The sequence below is a fragment of the Poecile atricapillus genome, chromosome 7 (genome assembly GCF_030490865.1).
Source record: "Poecile atricapillus isolate bPoeAtr1 chromosome 7, bPoeAtr1.hap1, whole genome shotgun sequence".
NCBI classification, from domain to species: Eukaryota; Metazoa; Chordata; class Aves; order Passeriformes; family Paridae; genus Poecile; species Poecile atricapillus.
This window is the reverse complement of record NC_081255.1, coordinates 26,894,804-26,913,274: the sequence shown is the minus strand read 5'-3', so window position 1 is coordinate 26,913,274 and position 18,471 is coordinate 26,894,804. Positions and strand designations below refer to the sequence as shown.

Below are 18,471 nucleotides of genomic sequence, written 5' to 3'. Positions count from 1 at the left end.
AAAAAAAAACCTGATTGTTTTTCATCATGTGCCACCCTCAGGCCTGTGCAGGTCCCCTCTGAGCCTTTCCTGGGGGAAGTGTAAATGAAGTCTGGACATCAGCAGAGGAAGCAGGAGAAGAGCCTGACCTGAAAAGTGGGGTGTGATGGATGCTCACTCAGGTTTTGTCCTCCCTCTGAGAGCCAGCACTCGATTGCCTTGCACCAGGGTGTGCTGAGGATGGCCAGAGAGGGGGTTCATGGAAAACAGACTCTGCTCTGGAGCTTCCCATTCTCCACTGCAGAACCTTCTGAGAGAGAGGCATAGGCATGCAGATATACACCTGGGCATTTGGAAACTGGTGACATAATTCAGACATCAAATTTTCCTTCATCTAACACTGTGTAAGCAGGTGCCTGGTTTTAGATTTGCACTGCTTCTTCAACAGTCCTATTAGCTCTTATAATTTTGATGAAATAAACCTTGGCTTTGCCATGGATTCCAAAGGGGCCTTTTGGAAAAATAAAGCAACTTACTAATAAAGCGTTCAAAATCTATAGATTCTTTCTGGACTGATGTTAACATCACCCTTCTTCACCCCTTCCCCTGCCCAAGAAACTTTTTTCTAAAAGAGTGTGAAATACTGCAAACAAAACACACTGGAGTTTCTCAATCTGTTTTTCCACATTAGGAGGAGGAGCAGAACTGTAAGAAGGGGCAGAGTCAGCATCTGTGATGATGCTGTGCATATGGACCCCTCTGAGATGATCTTTTGTAGGAATAATTTTGGTGACAGCATGATGTTAGATCCTGTCAGTAACCTCACTATGAGTCAGCTCTGCTCGTTTATCACCCTTCACATGCTTTTATATTTGTTCTTGCTGTTGTGCTGAATATTGAAGCACTTCAGACCAAGGTGTTTCTGGACCATTTCACCTGTTGGGCTCGGCTGGGAGCTGCACTGAAGGAGCAGGTGTGTGTTCTCTGGAGCCCACTCTGGCACAGCATTGCTGTGACCCGTGCTGGGCAGGCTTCCGTGGGGCTCTGACACCTTTCCCACCGTGCTGGGGTGGAGAACAGGGTCCATCTGTCTTTTTCATCTTTTGTTTTGTTGTTTTGGGTGACTTTATTTTTTTCCTGCAGTCCTAAGAGACAGGGCAAAGGCTGAACAGACAAGGGCCCTGTTGCTGAAACACTTCTCAGGCAAATGGTGGCACAGTGATGGCTTGCTGTCATTTATTCTATGTATTGTACTTTTTTTTTGGAGATAGAATATTGTAACTATTGAAACTTAGCCATGGACACCTGCTTTTTTTTTTTTTTTTTTTTTTTTTCTTCACTATCACATTAAAATAAACCTCTCCAAAAAGCCCAACCCCATATTTTTGTTTTCTTACTCTCCACTGAAACATAACTATAATGTCATTCACATTGGATTTAGTCTCCTTTAACAGTATATTTCAATAGTTTCATATGAGCATGAGCATTTGGGACTGTACATTTTATTTTCCAGTGAATAGATCCTATGGCTGTTAGAGCCCAATTGTCACATTCTCTTTAACCTGCAGGCTGTGCTGAGCTGATGGAGGATACCAGCAGCTACTCAGCATTAGGAGATGGGTCTGAAAACATAAATCACTTCTTTCTTGGCATGTACTAGATACAGTGCAGGGTATGTTTGCATTAGCAGTTGCCATATTGCATTAGGATCTGTGCTGATTAGATTTTCACTAATAGGAGCAGGGCAAATGTATTATATAGTTGCACAATTAAATATATTGTCAGACTGAGGGTGAAAGGATGGAGTAATTGACAAAGCAGGGGATAAGGCTGGCTTTTCTTTGGAAGAAGCAAATGGAGAGGTCATGTTAGAGCCAGCAGGAAGTTTAAACAGAGTTTAAGGAGGTTGGTTGAGGAAATGTCTTGACAGAACAGTGGAAATGACATGTTATGGAAGAGTGAATGATTAACTTGCTTGAGAAGAAGCAGCAGATAATTTGAGCTGGATTGGGCTGGGCAGAAATATGCCACAGCACCTAACATTGGAGCAGATGAGAGGTGCTGAGCTGCAAAAGGCAAGAGAAATTTGAAAAAGTGCATTCAGCCTTGAGAAAAAATAAATGATAAGGAAATGGCTCAGAGTAGAAGGGGTTTGGTCCAGATTTAGTGCAGTTTCAGTGAAACTGGGTTTACCAAGAAATCAGTTTTCTAACAGTCTGACATTTTTAAGTCAATGCGGCCGTGTCTCTAATACTTGCAGTTGTGAGGATTGTTTTCCCTTTTCCTTGTTTTCAATTCTTTCTTCCCTTTCACTTGCAACTATGAAAAGCTCCTTGAAGACTTTGGTGGATTTTTAGTCGACTATGAATAAGCCTCTTCTTGTGTCATGGCTGAATGCTGATTTCTGAGCTGTTCTGGTTCCAGGCAGCATCTATAATTGCACATTATTGTTTGGAATATAAAGATTTTAATTGCTTTCCAGAAAGCTTGAGAGGAAAATAATCCATATTGTTTTCCTTCTTCTAATTGGAGAACTTTTCCACACTGTAATGTGTCTCAGTAGGCCCATTCCATCACATTCTCTATTTCATTTTCAAGTCTCTTGAAGAGTTAATACTTTGTTATTTGGCTATTTTCCTTGATCTCCAGCCACAGAGGTTTGTGTTTTTAAATAATGCTTGTCTTATTTTTCATAGCTGATGTGACTGATTCAGATTGGATTATTTCCTTTGACCCAAACTGGGGCTACAGTTCGAAGATCCAACCAATCTGTGGGCAGCCCTTTTTTTTCTTTAATAGCAGACTAATTGGCAGACCAATTAATCTGCTCATCTGTGAAAAGAAAATTTATGGCAATAAGTAGTTCTATTTCCAGAAGTCATTCTCTAAAGTAACATTACAGTGGCCTTGTTTACTTCATGCCCTGCAACACGATCCAGTGCTTCAGCAGTAGCACAGGTCAATTAGTGGACAATTTAAGCAATTATTAGCCACTAACAAGGGTGACTGGCATCATTACCCTTCCTGTTTACCAGCAAACTGTTATTTTAATACAAAGATCAACAAATAAATTAGGGCATCTGTTGTATTGCCATGTCTGCCTTGAAGTAAATGATATTAAATGGGCTTTGGTCGCTGCCAAATTCTTAACCCCAGCCTAATGAGATACACTGATATGTCTCTTGCTGATTACAGAAGCTGTAAAATTTAGTTTGTATTGATTTATTAACAGGAGGACCAAGTTCTCAGCAAAGGTATTTTTTAATAGTATGATATCTGTCTTTTTATTTTAAACGTTATTGATCCAGACTATTTCAGGCAGTCCAAAACTATTGGGTTCCTCTGAAAGACAAAGCTATTTCCTAGCTGTATTGATAATTTGGATACTTACAATAATTTTAGGGTGAGGTTTGTATATGTAAATGCATGCTTTTGTCTCATGCTTTTCCCATGCTCCTTAGAACTGCCTCTACTTCCAGGTTAGAATTCTGAGAGTTATTTTTAGCTCTTCCTTGGTGTTTTCACGATGGGGAAAGGCTTCTTCAGGCTTAACTGACTGTCTGCTAAGTAAGAAAATCAAGTAAATCTCCTTTTGATGGGTAACTTAGCCCGAGTAGATTGGGGTGCCTGGGGAAACGCTGGTCATGTTTGACACCTCGCCCTGGGTGCCCAGGGCCAGGTTCCTTTAGTCGGGTGCAGGAGTGAATCAGGCACAGCAGAGTCTCACCCACTGCATGTTTATGTGCAGCCTTCCACACCATTGCATGCTCTTTCTCAGGGAATAGCAATTGCCTGCTGAAGCTGAAAACTGCAGCTTCCAGTTGCCAAGATGCTCCTGCCAAGCTCTGTGAGCGAGGCTGCATCGGTAACAGGGGCAAAATGAGCAGAACCTGGACAAGGCTCTTCACTGGCACAGCGACAGCCACAGCACAGCCCTGAGAGCTGGGGCTCTTGTGTGTCCTCCTGAAAGAAAGCAGTCCTGTCACCCCTGGGGTGTTGACAGTGCTCCCTGCTGCCTGGGGAGCTGTGGCATGTTCCTGCCTGGTGCTCTGCCAAGGCCTTTGGGGAGGCAATGATCCACAGTGCACACCATGCACTATTTGTGCTGGTTTTGTTTCAGCCTGGAAGGTCTTATCCAAATTAGGATAAAACTTGTTCTGGACACACTGATTTCTGAGCAGTTAACTCCTCCAAGTGTTTTAGAAAACACAAACTGATGTGATGTTTGAGTCTAGTTGAGTCAAGTTGCAAGCTCTTCTAAACTAAAACCGGCACAGAGTCTTGGGAAACCATGGGCTAAGTGAGGGGTTGTTTCCCTTTAAGTGATTTTGAGCCCTCCAGGTGTGAGTACTGTGGATTATGTTTCAGACACTGCCAGGAAACAGTCAGAGCAGCAGTTTAACATAGCTAAGCTTTTCGTGTTTGCATACAGTTAGGAAATCTGGTTGTTCAGGATCCAACTGTGTCCCTGTCATTCCTCCGTGTTCTTGCTGTTGGATAATGAACAAAAGTCACAACACCAGCCAAAAAGCAGATCGATGTTCGGTTTCCTTCATCTAGAGGAGGTAATTGCAGGAACATTTCCTGAGCAATATAATTATGTATATGCTAATTTGCCTCAGAAATTCAGGTTTAGTTTCTTCTCAGGTGGAAGACCTGGTTACAGAAAGTTCCTTTCTCCTCTGCAGGATTAGTCACTGAGACATGAAAAAATTGCTGATGTTTAGAGTCAACTACGCCTTGATCATCTCAGACATTTCAGAAGCCTCATTTTTCTCCATGTGCCTCAGAAAATTATAATTTATTCCAACAGCAGCCAAGGCTCAGACTTTCTGGTATTTGAAATACAAAGTGGACCTTAAGAAATTAGCTAAATGAAGGAGTCGTGCAGAATGTGAGATTTTGGTCTCATCATTAATGCATGTTTCAGCCAAGGTGTAAACAAGTGCATTTAATCTAGCACAAACTTGGGGTTTAGGGGGTTTTTTTAATACTTTGGTTGAATCACAAAAAGTCAGGTGTGAAGTCAGCTAGTTAGTCCAGGCCATCCCTTCTATCCTGAATTGTTGTAGCTATTCCCTAAGGCTTTACCCTGCCCAGTGTTAAATGTTTCTCATGATAGGATTCCACTCTTACCCTGGAGAGACAATTCCACACTCTAATAGAGCTCACCATTACTGAAATTTTACTGATGAGCAGCCTTAATTTTTCTCTGCTTAATTTTATCCTGTTACTAGACCGTAGTGATTGATTTATTCTGGGGAAATTCAGTAAATGGTTCCTGCTTCACAGGATGGACCTTACAATAAATAGCAAATTGTCATGACCTATCTGTGGGTGTCCTGAGATTACACAGGAACTCAATTTATCTCAACATTAATTCCCTGGAAGCTATTTCTGTCAGGACCAACTCAGTGGAGGGATGAGCAGGGAACTGAGCTGCCAGATTCCTGTCTCCTGCCCCAGCAGCAGCCCTGGGCTGAGGCAATGCTCAGTGGCTCCCCGAGCTCGGGGCCAAGAGCAGGAGCTCCTGCAGGCTCTGGTGCTGTGATGTGCCCAAAGGAAGGGCATTTAGGATCTGCTTCCCCTTCACTTGTCTGGGCTCCACATTAAAGGAGCTGATGAAGTGCAGTTACTCCTGGTGTTTATGAGTCTAAAAGAAGTGAGGAATATACCTTATAAATTCCAGTCCACCACTAGCACAGTATTCCTGTGCCCAGTGCACATATTAGGCAACCCTCCCATTTTTTGTGAGGCATTTTACACCTCTTTATACATGCAGATGATCTGAAATCTGTGTTCATATGTCCCAGGCGGGTCTGGGTGTATGCTGAAATGAATTTGAGATGGCTCAGCTCAACAAATTCCCACTCACAAGGTGAGCTGTAGTGTGAGCCCTACGCAGGCTGGCTGTGAGGGGTGTCTTCATTTCCCCTCTGAGGAGCAGAAAGGTTTTGTAACTGGTTTTGTTAAAGGTTTTTAGCTGATGAGCATTAACTTCTCCCTCTGTGGAAACTCGACAGTGTCTGGCAATGCAGCTGTGAGGGACTTGCATTATGAGGACAGATTAAGGGATTTCTCCTTGAAGTTCTTGGAGTTTTAAGCAGGTGGCAGGTGCTACGTGAGTGCAAGTGGCTTGTTCTGTTGGAAGCTGAAGCAGTGCCAGGAACCAGGAGGAATCATCATTCTGATCTTTTATATGTGAAATTTCAGGTAGATATCTGGAAATCATTGATGTCATAGACCCCTTTCTTCAAACTCCTTTTTTATTTTTTTTTTCCTCAGGCATAATTGATTTCCTTGTCAGCCACCATCCAATTGCAAAAGTACTGAGAGACCACCTGGTCTTCAAGATTGCTCCCATGCTCAATCCTGATGGAGTTTACCTAGGAAATTACAGGTATGGTGTGGGAAATGAATCTGTGTATTGTTATACTTGCCTTGCACTGTTTTGTCATTGAATCTTATATGGCTTGTTTCAATTCATTCCTCTTAAACTGGAGATTCTCACGTGGATTCAAACGTACTTCCTGAAATTCCCACCTAGGAAAGGGGCAAATAGCAAATTTGTTTTCTTCAGGAGGTAGAGAATAGCTCTCCAAGACAGCAGGGTATCTGCTCTGCAAGCCTCCTCTAGGTGTGGGAGTTAATGTCAGCTTAGAGTTAGACCTTAGCTGTGTTTTATAAATGCACTCATTATGCTGCTCATCAGCCTCTATGTAAATGTGTCAGTCAATCACAGCTCCCTTAAACTACCCAGATCATCCATTAAAGTCACAGATTTCACTCTGTTATTGTACTGTAATAGATAGGGATACATGGAATGGAATAATCATTCCACCCTATGCTAATTTTGCTCCATTTTAGTGTTTGAATTACTACTTTACCACCTCCTCTGCTGAGATCGTATTCAGATAATCTTTTGTTTTCCCTAAAATTGTTTTCTCTTAATGCATTTATTTACAAAATAAATGTGCTGCTGGAGGTGATAATGATTAGTTGATTAGTTGATGATTTGTTTGTGGGGGCAATTACATATACCACACAGTTCTCTGGAGAAGCCCCTGAGAAATAAAATATACTGCATGTGGTTTTGCTTACAGTGCAACACTAAATAACACAATTCACTTTGTAGCCAGGCTACCTCGAGCTTTGATCTAATTAGGTATTGCTAAGCAGAATAAGGCTGGGTTGTTGTATGGGTGAGGAGACCACTGAGGAAGAAGATAGAAGGTGCAGAAAATGGGGCTGCTGGCAGTTCTTTGTTGAGGAAACAGCCTCAAGTTGTGCCAGGAGGGTTTTAGATTAAGTATTAGCAAAAAAATCTTCACTGGAAGGGTGGCCAGGCATTGGAACAGGCTGCCCAAGGCAGTGGTGGAATCACTGTCCCTGGAAGTGATAAAAAACATGTGTGGATTTGGTGCTTAGGGAGATGGTTTAGCAGTGCTGGGTTAATGGCTGGGCTCAGTGGTTTTAGAGGTCTTTTCCATCATTCATGACTCTGTGACCTGTGCTCCTTAGCCCTCCTTTTCTTTGCTCATTGTTAAACTGAAGCAGCAGGGAGTTGTGGGGGTGATTTAAACCACAGTTCTGTGCGTTCTGAGTGAAACTTCAGAGAACAGGTGGTGTCCTTCCAGCTGCAGTGATCCTCACTCAGACTGCAAATCCCAAACCAGACTGCAGTGGTGACATCTGACAGCACCAGGGATTTAGCAGAATGTGTCACCATACAGGAATAAAGCCCCCAAATGGCTCTAGAATCTGCTACTACATCACTTTCCTTTCTTCCAGGTGCCTTGCACATAAGCAAACTCCAGTTGCAATTAAGCAGGTTTTGTTTTCCCCATAAGGTCACTTGCACTGTAGGGTTTTTTTTCCCCTGTGCTGTTATTTATAGTTTTTGAGAGACATGCAGCTTTTTATAGGCATTTATATGGCTCAGAACTTGAAGAGCCTTTTGGGAACCCAAAGGTAGTGAGAAAGAGCATGCGAATTAATTTGGAATTGCTGAGCTTGATGGTGTACTCTTGGTTTAACTTTCCATGATATGCATGATTTTCAGCCCTCCTGAACTAAAGAGAATTTAAATGAGCTAGCTGAAAAAACATTTGATTTTCTTGCAATTTTTCACTGTATTTACAAATGGCCTAATGTAACTAATAACTTAAAAAGGAGGATAATAAGCAAAATGCTACCTATTATCTTGAGAAGAATATTAAAAAGCCTAGTAATGTGCCAGCATTGCAGTTAACTAGTGCTGAGTGAATAATTTACAGCAAACACCTTATTTCCTTCTCATTCAAAATCCACAAGCACATCACAATTTATTTACTTGAATTTACTGGATGTATTTCTAGAAAAATCTCTAAGGATCACTTGCTTGTATTTGAAAATTTAACTCTGAGGCTTCTCAGTGATTGGCTAGATAAGTCTGCTTCATCTCTTATGGTCTTTGTTCAGACTAGCACATAAATAGGACTTTCAGAAGTCTTCCAAGTAGTGGGGTCTAACACAGATCTATTGGCTGGGGATAACCCCCTGCTTTTGCAAACAGGGGTGCCACATGCAGCAAGAGCAGCTTTAGGCATTTGAACCTCTTCCTGTTATCTCCCTCTTTCTCAAAGCAGCAGCTGGTGACTATTTCTTTGGTTCATTGAAGGTTCACACTCAGAGCTATGCAAGCTAAGATAATGAAATGGGTAATTAAACCTCATGCTTGAGTTTGTAAATTGATCTCCTGCCAGTGTGAGGGAGGTTTTTCTTTTACCCCACCAGTGCACAGCCTTGTACAACTGGCAAAGCGTTCTGCTGGATGCACTTGGCTGTCCCCTGGAATGCCAGGCACAGGGGCACCACTGAGAGCCTGAGTGTGTCAGCAGCTCTTGGAGGAGGGATGGGATGGACTTGTTCTCCTGGCATCAGGACAGGAACCAGCCACTCACTAAGCCAGAGGGATATGGTCACAGCTGGCTGCTGAAATTTTCTTCATTGCCACTTTTGGGGATGCAGGACTGACTGAGGATGTGAGTCCTGTGCTGTCCTCCAAAATCCTCCCTCCTTTGTTGCTGTGAACTGAGGTCTGGGAGTTTAAGCCAAATCTGCAACGATGCCACCAAGAATTGCCCGTTTTTCACGAGCTGCTGCTCATTCTCAAGAGAGCAGACAAAATGGGTTGTGACTCTTGACTTGGATGTGGTGAAATGTTCATCACCAGCAACAACTGAGTTTAGTACTGCCACTCTAAAGCACAGATTCATCTGTGAGGAAAGATATTTTTATGTTGCATGTATATTCAGGTGGCTCTAAAAGAAATGGCCATGGAAAGGAATGTCAGAGCTCAGTGTATCAGGATGCGTGGAAATGGGATGCTAAACTTTACTGATTTATTCAAGTTTATGCAAGTGTTTAAGAATTTGTAGACCTATACAATTAGAAAATACAAAGGTGCCTTTTGGGATGTACAGGGGCAATTAAGCAGCTCCTTTAATTCAGAATGTTTGGAAAGTCTAAATACAATTTGAACAAAAAAGTTTTTGTGGTTTTGGTTTTGTTTTGGTTTTTTTTAACTGTCTTTTTAGTGGAAATAAAACACCCTCCAATTCCTTTTCTTGCTGCATAATTATACCCAGCTCCTCCTGAAACACAGAATAATGATAGGTACCTGCTGTTCACTAGGGCCAAGGGTGCAGAGTCTTTCTCAAAACAGGAAGACAGGCTTCTCCCTTTTCTTGAAGTTTTTAAAGCCTGACAATGCACTTCTAAGTGTAACTGGCTTTGCAGTTACAGTGCTGTATAGATGATGTTGTGCTGCATGGGCTCGTTAATTAAATTGTCCAGAAAGATGCCATTCATTGACCCAACTAAAATATAGAGAGCCTTCATCGTAATTTTGCCTCATTTCTAGCTGGGAACTTGCCTTCAGCTCTCACCTGAGTAGAAAGACCCCTTTTGCTGGTGGTAGTGCACTTGATCTTTAGCTTTAGTATAAAAGAACGTGGCACACAAATAAAAATAGTTGTGAGTTTCTCTATAACACTAATCTCACCCTCTCTGATGGATTAAACTGTGAAACAGCTTTAGGAAATAAAGGAAAGCTAGTGCAGTGAAGAGGTTTCTCGACTTTTCTCCCTCTGTTTGCAGCACAGCATTATCATATTGCCATCCCCAGGGAGGAGGGGGTAGACTAAGGGGAGGAAAAAAAAGTGTTCTTGATTTAAAAGTCGTGCATCCCCAGGCTTGGCCTGAACTTTCCTTTATCGAGAGCTTGTTCTTAAGCTGGCATTCTGCAGCTGAATGCTGAAATGTGTCCCTGCAGGCGAGATGACTGTACCACACTATCTTAGATTAGTTCCAATTTGTCAGCCTCACCTTTCAGAGGCTAAATCCTACCCTGGCACCTAAAGGGATGTGTTGCTTAGTCTGGGAAGCTCTTCACTGAGGTATCCCAGAAATGCCATGACAAGGCAGATGAAATATCCTGACCGTTCTCCAAAGGCTCTGTGAGTGTCATGACCCAGTGAGTGTCCCCATTCCTTGGATTTTCTGTGTTCCTTCTCTGGGGGAGCTGTGACAGTACCAGCCTTCGGTAAATTAAAGCCATGAATTAGCTGAAATGTTCTGAAGTTCCACCTCTGCTGTGTCCTTCTAGCCCTGTTGTAGGGCTGCAAGAATTTGTGTGAATGGGGAGGAGAGGGCACACACCCATTCCAGCCCTTTCTCATTTCACTGTCAGCGACAATATTTGTGAACTCAACACAGTCCTTCTTGCTTGTGGAAAGGGTTAACAAATTCATTTGTTGGGCAGAAAGGAGGCCAGCCCTACCCAGGCTGTAAAGCCAAATTCACCATAGACAGTGTCGGTGTCCATATGAAAGCTGTGTTGGGATTTCATGTTTTGAGCAAAGGGTACATTTTTGTCTCAGAAATCTAGTTTTGTAAAGACTTAAATACTTTGTAGAAGGCAGTAGAATTTAGCAAACTGTTTCATGTGGAAGAAAGGGAAGGCTTGAGGAACATTTTAAATTATTCATACTAGCATTTTATAAAGGACAATCTTCTTTCATTTTTGTTTGTTAATGGCACAATTTGTTTAAAAACTGACCTTTTCCAAACATTCCTTTTGAAAGATTTCAAATACAATCAGAAAACTAGGTTTTGGATCAGGTTAACTATTTCAGATTTATCCCAAACATGTTCTTCTGGACTTTATTTCTCTGACTCTAGAAATAGTAAAAAAATCATGTTCAAGTGTAATTCATAAGGGTTTTTTAACAGTAAAGGCACATATGGACTTCATCCAAGTTGTTTTATTATTTATGTCCCTTTTAGGGGGACTGGATATGTCAGGTGGTTCTTACTATCACTGATTCAGTTGTAAGACAGTTCCACACGTGCAGGCTATCATTTGTTTGTCTCTTCATTATTTTTCACCTATTTTTCTGCCAGAGGTTTCTTGTTTTCCCCTTAACTTCATTTAATATATGTGAAATTCATGTATTCCCTTAAATTGAAAAACAGAGTATCCATCTCAGATGACAAGATGAAGCTCTCAATGGAGTTTATTTTTCCTAATTAGGTGTTTGTCATTGTGTATTCTATATAGCAACGTATAAGTAAACAATCGTGGACCTTTTGAATAAATTTATTGGTTTTATTTATGTTACTGGGCATAAAAAATCTATAATTACCAGGTACAGCAGCAATATAACTGGTATTTAATGACAATTACTTTTTGTTACCATAGAAATGAGTCCAAAGCAGTTACCTATAATTTCTCATTTCCAAACCTCACACATGTTGTATTGCAGTATTACCATAGTAATTGCCTATTAGTCATCATAAAATAAGCAGTTACCCAGAAGATATCAGGATAGTGTGAAATTTCTCATCTTACTCAAAACTTGCAGCACACGCTGCTCCTTGTCTTCCTTTAGTGGGATTTTTGCCTGAATGACAAGAAATGTTCTTTGTACTTTAACCCAAGGGAAGGAGGGATTTGGCTGAGAGAGGATTGTACACTACAAACACACTGAATCACGAAAAGTGTGTCCCCTCCTCCAAAAACATAGAACTGTTTCTCATTTTTGAAAAGTAGGGATTTCTCAAGCCCCTGAAATGGAGGTTTAGTCCTTGTGGTGCATTTCCTATTTATATTTTTTCCAACCCAGCTGTGACCAAAGCAGTGGGAGCACGCCTTGGGGAGGTCTGGGAGCCCATCCACGTGTGCCAGACCCCCCAATGCCAGGATCCACCAAAGCAGCCATGGGGCAGGATGCTTCCTGCACCTCTCTCTCCTCAGCAGCCCCTCTTACACCTTCTTATTTTTAATTTAGATTGCAAGTTATTGTGGCCAGTGAGTGTCTCTCTGAGCCTGCCTAGATCACATCTGGTATCAGCTGGGAATGGCCATTTCCATCTATCCCCTTCTCCCAGGAGGCTGCAGGAGAGGCATGGCAGAAGTTTTCTCCTCCCTCAACTCTTGCATGGCCTTGAGGATGGGTCAGGAATCTTTTCTTCTGTCCTCCTCTCACATCCATCGTGTCCCAGCTGATGCTTTGTGCCAGGTTGGGGTTCTGGGAAGCAAATTCAGGGCTGGATCCAGGGCTGTGACCTGGGTGTGCTCTGGGCAGCAGCAGTGGAGAAGCCCAGGGAGCAGCAGAGCTCTCTCTGGCCCTTTCCTCCACCTGGCACTGCCATTCCTTTCCTAGCTGGAAATTTGCTCTCCATTGTGGCTTTTACTGCCCAGAGAGTGCTGTCACCACAGGACAGCTACCGGGGTTGCTGCTTTGCTCACCATTACTTAAAAAAATCTCCCTTGTTAAAAAAAAAGCTGTCAGCCTTTATCTTAAAACAAATACTAGGTTTGCAAAAGGGTTCCTATCTGCTGCCGTTGAAATGCTCTTTATATTGATGTGGTAACTGCTCATTTAAACCATATTACAGCTCCTGAGTATTTTTCAGTTGCTATTGATGTGACAAATTCTCTCGCACAGAGGACTGCACCAATCAATAGAGCCAGTATATGTGCTTTAACAACAAAGCCACATGCCTTGGGGTTCCAGTTGAATCTGAACGTTTTAGTAGCATTAAATAAAACTATATTTATTTTGCTTTTGGTGCAAGGAAAAAAAAAAATCCCAACCCAACCTAATTTAATACAACTTGTTGGAAAGGTTTGAAGGCAGCATTATGGGCCATTTCCACATGTGATGAATACCTAACTAGTGTCAGAGCTGCTATTTTGTTTTTGTAAGCGAATTCTTCTCTTTTAGTTAGATTGATCTGGAACTACAGAGTAGCCTTTTATTTTTAGACGAGCGGGGAGAGAAGTCATAACAAGAAATACTGAAATCATAGCTTTTTTTATAGCTGCCACTATTCCACTGAGAATGAGACATGATGTCCTTAAAGAGACAGGGCTATTTATTTTCCATTTAAATAGCACCATTTGTGATTATTACCTTTGAGCCATTATGCAGAGAATAGGCACCCAGCTCATGAATCCCAGCCAAGTGAATCAAAGTTTTGTGCCTAAGTGCCATTTATGGCACATTTCTGTAAGCCTGTAGGAGCCTATTCTTGACCTTCACTGACTTTATTTCTTTTGTATATCTTTATCTTCCAGAATGTACTTGTAATTAACAGGGGTGTTAAAGTCAGCTTGGTTGAAATATTTGTTTCCCTTTTCTCCTCTTCTGAATAGCTGATCTTCGGTCTGAATAATCCCATCTGGGTTTCTTAGATTTACTTTCAGTTAAGTAACTAAACATATTTGGCTTTCTTCTCTTTTTTAATTTCCTCTATAAATCTGGCTTGTATCTCTGGTGGTTGGAGCTCTTAGTTCTGTTCATAACAGCAAACAAAGGACCAAATTCTCCAGTGATTTCTTCTTTGCCTTTGTGTTTTATTTGGGGTTTTATTATTATTTTAAAAATTTCGCTAATGACTTAGTAAACTCCTGCCAGTGTACTGTGGATCTTTGTTTTGGTTTACCCTTGAAAGAGGGGAGTGTCTGCAGTGACAAGGGGCAGGTGAGATGGTCTGTGATAAGGTGTAGGTGTCATCAGTGGGGACAATCCCCATTCCAGTTCCTGTTTGTTCTCCTCCCTTCCCCCAAACAAGATTTGTGGTGCTCCTGCTTTTTTTTCTGAAAAAAAAAAAAAACAACAAACACCTTTTTGTTTTTTTTTCCTGAAGGTCTGGTTCAGGGAGGTGCTCAGAAGTTGCACTTGCAATGAGCATTGTGACTCAGGAGTGTTGTTTCTCTCTGGGCTTTCTTCCCCTCCTGCCCTTGCTCTTGTTTGGTTTTCCCTCTCTAACACAATTATTGGCCCAAAACAAAGGTGTGGCTCCTTGCAGAAGGCAAGAGCAGCTGGGGAGCTCAGTGGGAACTGTGCTGAGTTTTTTGCCTTGCCAGCAGCATCATGGAGTTCTCAGCACACCTGGGAGCAAATCCCAGAGCCTGAAGCATTGGTGAGGTTGAGCTCCATTCCAGCCCTCCGTTCTCCTCTCCTGGTAAAAAGGATCTGCATCCATCCCTGAGGATGCCCACACACCTGAGGCTATAAACAGGGACTCAAGCTGTCCTTGCACTCTAGTTATTGAGCTGGGTTGTTCCCTAAGCAGACTCCTGCATTCTACCCCATCTCCAGGAGTTACTTTGGAAGAGATTTCTCTGTCCTGACTCCTGGTGAGGAGCACAGAGTCACTGCAGTACTTGGCAGTACTTCCTGAATTCCTGGAGAAGGCTCCAGGGAGACATTATTGCTGCCTTTCAATACTTCAAGAGGGCTTATAAAAAGACAGGGACAGGCTTTTTAGCAGAGCCTGTAGCAACAAAACAAAACAACTGGTAATGGTTTTAAAATAAAGGAAAGTAGATTCAGACTAGATATAATGAAAAAAAATTTTAGGATGAGGGTGGTGAAACACAGGCACAGGTTGCTTGAAGGGGCAGTAAAAACCTCACCTGTGAAAACCTTCAAGGCCAGGTTGGACAGGGCTCTGAGCAACCTGATCATGCTAAAGATCTCCCTGCTCCTTGCAGGGCAGCTGGACTGGGTGGCCTTTAAAGGTCCCTTCCAACCTGAACTATTCTGTGATTCTGTGACTTCAGCTGGTGCATGGAGCAGAACCAGGCTAATTCTGTGTTTTAACTTTACAGCTTACACTCCAGTGCTTGTTTGTGCCAGCAGGGATTGTCTCTGCAACAATTAAGTGAAAAATGAAAACTGCAAGTCAAGAGCGGGAATTTTTTCCTTAACTCTAGAAATTACCAATTTGAGGTCAAATTCTGCCTTCATGAGAGCACCTACTGCTCCTCCTGGGTGAGCAGCCTAAAGAGGAAGAGTGAGGAAGGTGTTTTGCCTCTTTTCTGCGAACATAAGGCCCAGCTTGTGATTAGTATCCCAGTTTCAGACTCTTCCATCCCAAGCAGCATCTCAGAATCTTTTTCAGTCTTTTCTCCCTTTGACTCTTCCATTTCAGCAACATCTGTTCACCTACACAGGGTACCAGGGCAGGCAGTAGAGGGATTAACTTTTCCTGCAGACTTTTCTGGACAGACATCCTGGAATTTTTTGAAGTTGTACCCATTTACACGAGATCACCAGCAACTACTGATCACTCCCATCATCTCTGCAAGAGACTCTTTTCTTGTAGTCATAATTATGTATAATATAATAATATAGTTATAATGCTATACAAGGGAGGGGTTCTAATACTCTAAATCTAAATTCAGAAAGAATTTATCAACTGGCAGTAGAAAAGTCCAGTCTTCCTATTCCAACTGCTGCTGTGTGGGTGGGGAGGGGAAAATACCATCCAAGTTATTAGGAAAACAATAGCAGCCTAAGGGAATGTTTGTTTAGGTTCCACTTTTATTGTTTTCTTTTCCTGGGTGACAGCTGTTCTTTTATTTTTTTTATTTTTAAAATTGCAGCACTTAAAATGATGGCAGCTTGCTGTTTAATTTATAATATTGGTCCTAAGGGCAGTGTCATGTAACGTCAAAACAATCCTGAGACAAAGCTAAGTAATAAGCATTCGTTATCTAAACCAATATTGTATTAATAAAACAAGATTAAAGAATTTGAGGGTGTGCATCACTTCTGAGGAGTGTAAAGGCAGACACCTGCCCAAAGCTCTCACTCTCATGTCTTGGTCAGCACATTAACTCCCAGACACTGTAATCTCTTTGTGCCTTGTGAAGTGTCTCTAAGTGGTTCAGAGTTGTGATTTTTTGTTTTCTGTTTGCAGAAGAAACAATTTTTCTTGGCTTAATTCTGCTAGGGGAAGTGTCCCAAAAGAAACATGTTTAAATATCCAGTTTAAGGAGCTTGCAAGGCAATGAGCTCTTGAAAACTAGTCCTGGTGCTCATTTGAAAATTTAGGTTGTGGTTGTAAAGGAAACTTTATTTAGCTACTAGTACACAACCCTTTTCTGCTGAAGCACAGAGAGATGGGAGACTGCTGTTCCACAGCTGCTTTAAGCTCAGGAAAACGTGGTCTGGATACCCAGAGGGGCAGTTCATCTCTGTTTTCCCTCCTGGCTGTCCATCTCTGCCATCTCCTCTTTGCTAGGACTGATGCTTGTGTGGCAGTGCTGTGAGCTAGAAAAATACTGATCCCACAGAAAACCAACCTGACAAAACAGTTCTCACTTGTCTCCCAGTGCTTCCAGAAGAGTGGGACCCAGATAGAAGAGAGGAATTAGCAGAGAGGAATCCCTTTTTCATGGCAGCTTGGGTGGGATGGACACAAAGCAACTCTGAATCCAAAGCATAAATTGTAGGTGGCTGCTGTGCAGTGATTCTGGGGGTCTTGGAAATGAAAGACAGTGGCAGCCAGTGATTTCTTGGATGGATTTTGCTGTGTTCAAAAGCAACCATGCCTATGGAGGAGAGCTTTCTGCCAGCATGGAGGAGTTGGGATCAGAAAGGGGATGTGGGATTTCTGGACAGGCAGTCTCTGGCCACAAAAACATTGGTTGTCTCTGCCTGTGTGAGTGGGACAGGGATTGTGCCTCCTTGCCCCCTCCCAGGCTGGGAAGGCTGGGCATTACTGGAGGTGAGCTCCTCTGAGGAGAGCAGGGATGATCTAGGGCTGCACAGATGATAAACCTGCTGCCTCGTGTGCTGCCCGTGCCTGGAATGCTAATGCTGCCTCTGCCTCCCCTTCCTGCCACAGCCACGGAGCACAAGTGCTGGAGAGATTAGACAGTGATAATGGGTGGGGAAGGGGAGTTTTGTCTGTCTCTTTAACCACAACAGGAACAGTAATTCCTGACAGTCTGCGGAGAACAGCTGCATTTCTAACAACACTGGAATGCTGCTGTGGAGGGTGGGGATGGGTTTAGCTGCCCCCTCCCTTTATCACTGCCCTTCAGACATCCAAATGATGGCGAAAGAACTGGAGCTTCCCAACATCCAATTCAGCATTTATCCTGGGACTCTGTCAGCTCTGTTGGAGCTTGGAAAAGCCTGACCTCTCTAAGGTGCCTCTCCGTCATGGCCAGGGAAAGAAGAGGAGGCACCTTGTCTGTAGCTCTCCAAGTAACAGCTGACTGAAAGAACGTGTTTTTCCTGTTTAGAAGACCAATCTCTACTCATAGAGTAGGCTGAGCTGTGATTTGATTCTCTGCAAAGCAGTGAGTGAGGTGCACCATGGAAGGGCTTAGAGTAAGCTTGTACCTTTGGGACTCCCAAGAACTGGGAGAAGGATGTCACAGAAGTGACAAAGCCAAAGCCTCTCAGACTGGTTGTGTTTCGCACCATTAATAACAAACATTGTACATTAGCTTGAATAGAAACAGGTCAGCAAGGCAGCCTGGATGTTGAGGTGGTCAATAAAGCACCGTGCTGACCAGAAGCCACAATCCTGTCCTGCCAGGTGCTACATGAGTATATCATAAATGATCCTCACTTTCCCAAAGTGCTTCCAGAGCTAAAAGAGTGTGTCACAGCAGGGGGACGAGGCAATCAAGAAAGCTGCTATGGCAGAGGAAGACAGAGCACTAAATATAATAGGATGAATAGTGGTGGGTTTTTTCCTCTTTTAGGTTTTCTTTTCCCCTCACTGGTTGCTGGAAGGGAACACAATAACAAACTGTACAATCAGGCTGAATTACCTTCATATATCAACTGAGAGTAGGACTACTCTAGATTTGGTGAACCCAAGGACAAAATACATTTGAAAAGAATGGCTGACCCAAAAGGTGTGTTTCTTCAGAACAGATTACTTTTAGACATTCTCCTCTTCTTTACTTCTTGGGCAAAACTGTGGAGCTCTACTCAGCTCCCAGTTCAATCATCAAGTACATTCCAGCTCCAGGATTGCTGCTATCCTGCTGCAGCTGAGCAGTATAATGGTTCTACCCATTGTTTTACATCTGGATTAAATTGTCGTTTTGTGCATCTGGAGGTAGGTTTGTTCAGGGGGTTTTGAAAATCCACAGATGTTCCAGGCCCAGCCAATCTTTTGGCAGTGCTTGCT

The 18,471-nt window shown here is 42.6% G+C and overlaps 1 protein-coding gene across 1 annotated transcript in view; it reads left to right on the top strand.

Annotated features, from left to right (window-relative positions):
- The window catches only part of LOC131580845 (BEN domain-containing protein 5), an 880,930-nt gene that overhangs the window by 695,242 nt on the left and 167,217 nt on the right, over nucleotides 1–18,471 (top strand). The window contains exon 8 of the mRNA XM_058842532.1: nucleotides 6,265–6,379. Coding sequence (XP_058698515.1) covers nucleotides 6,265–6,379 — 115 coding nt within the window. The remainder of the gene's footprint in view (nucleotides 1–6,264; nucleotides 6,380–18,471) is intronic.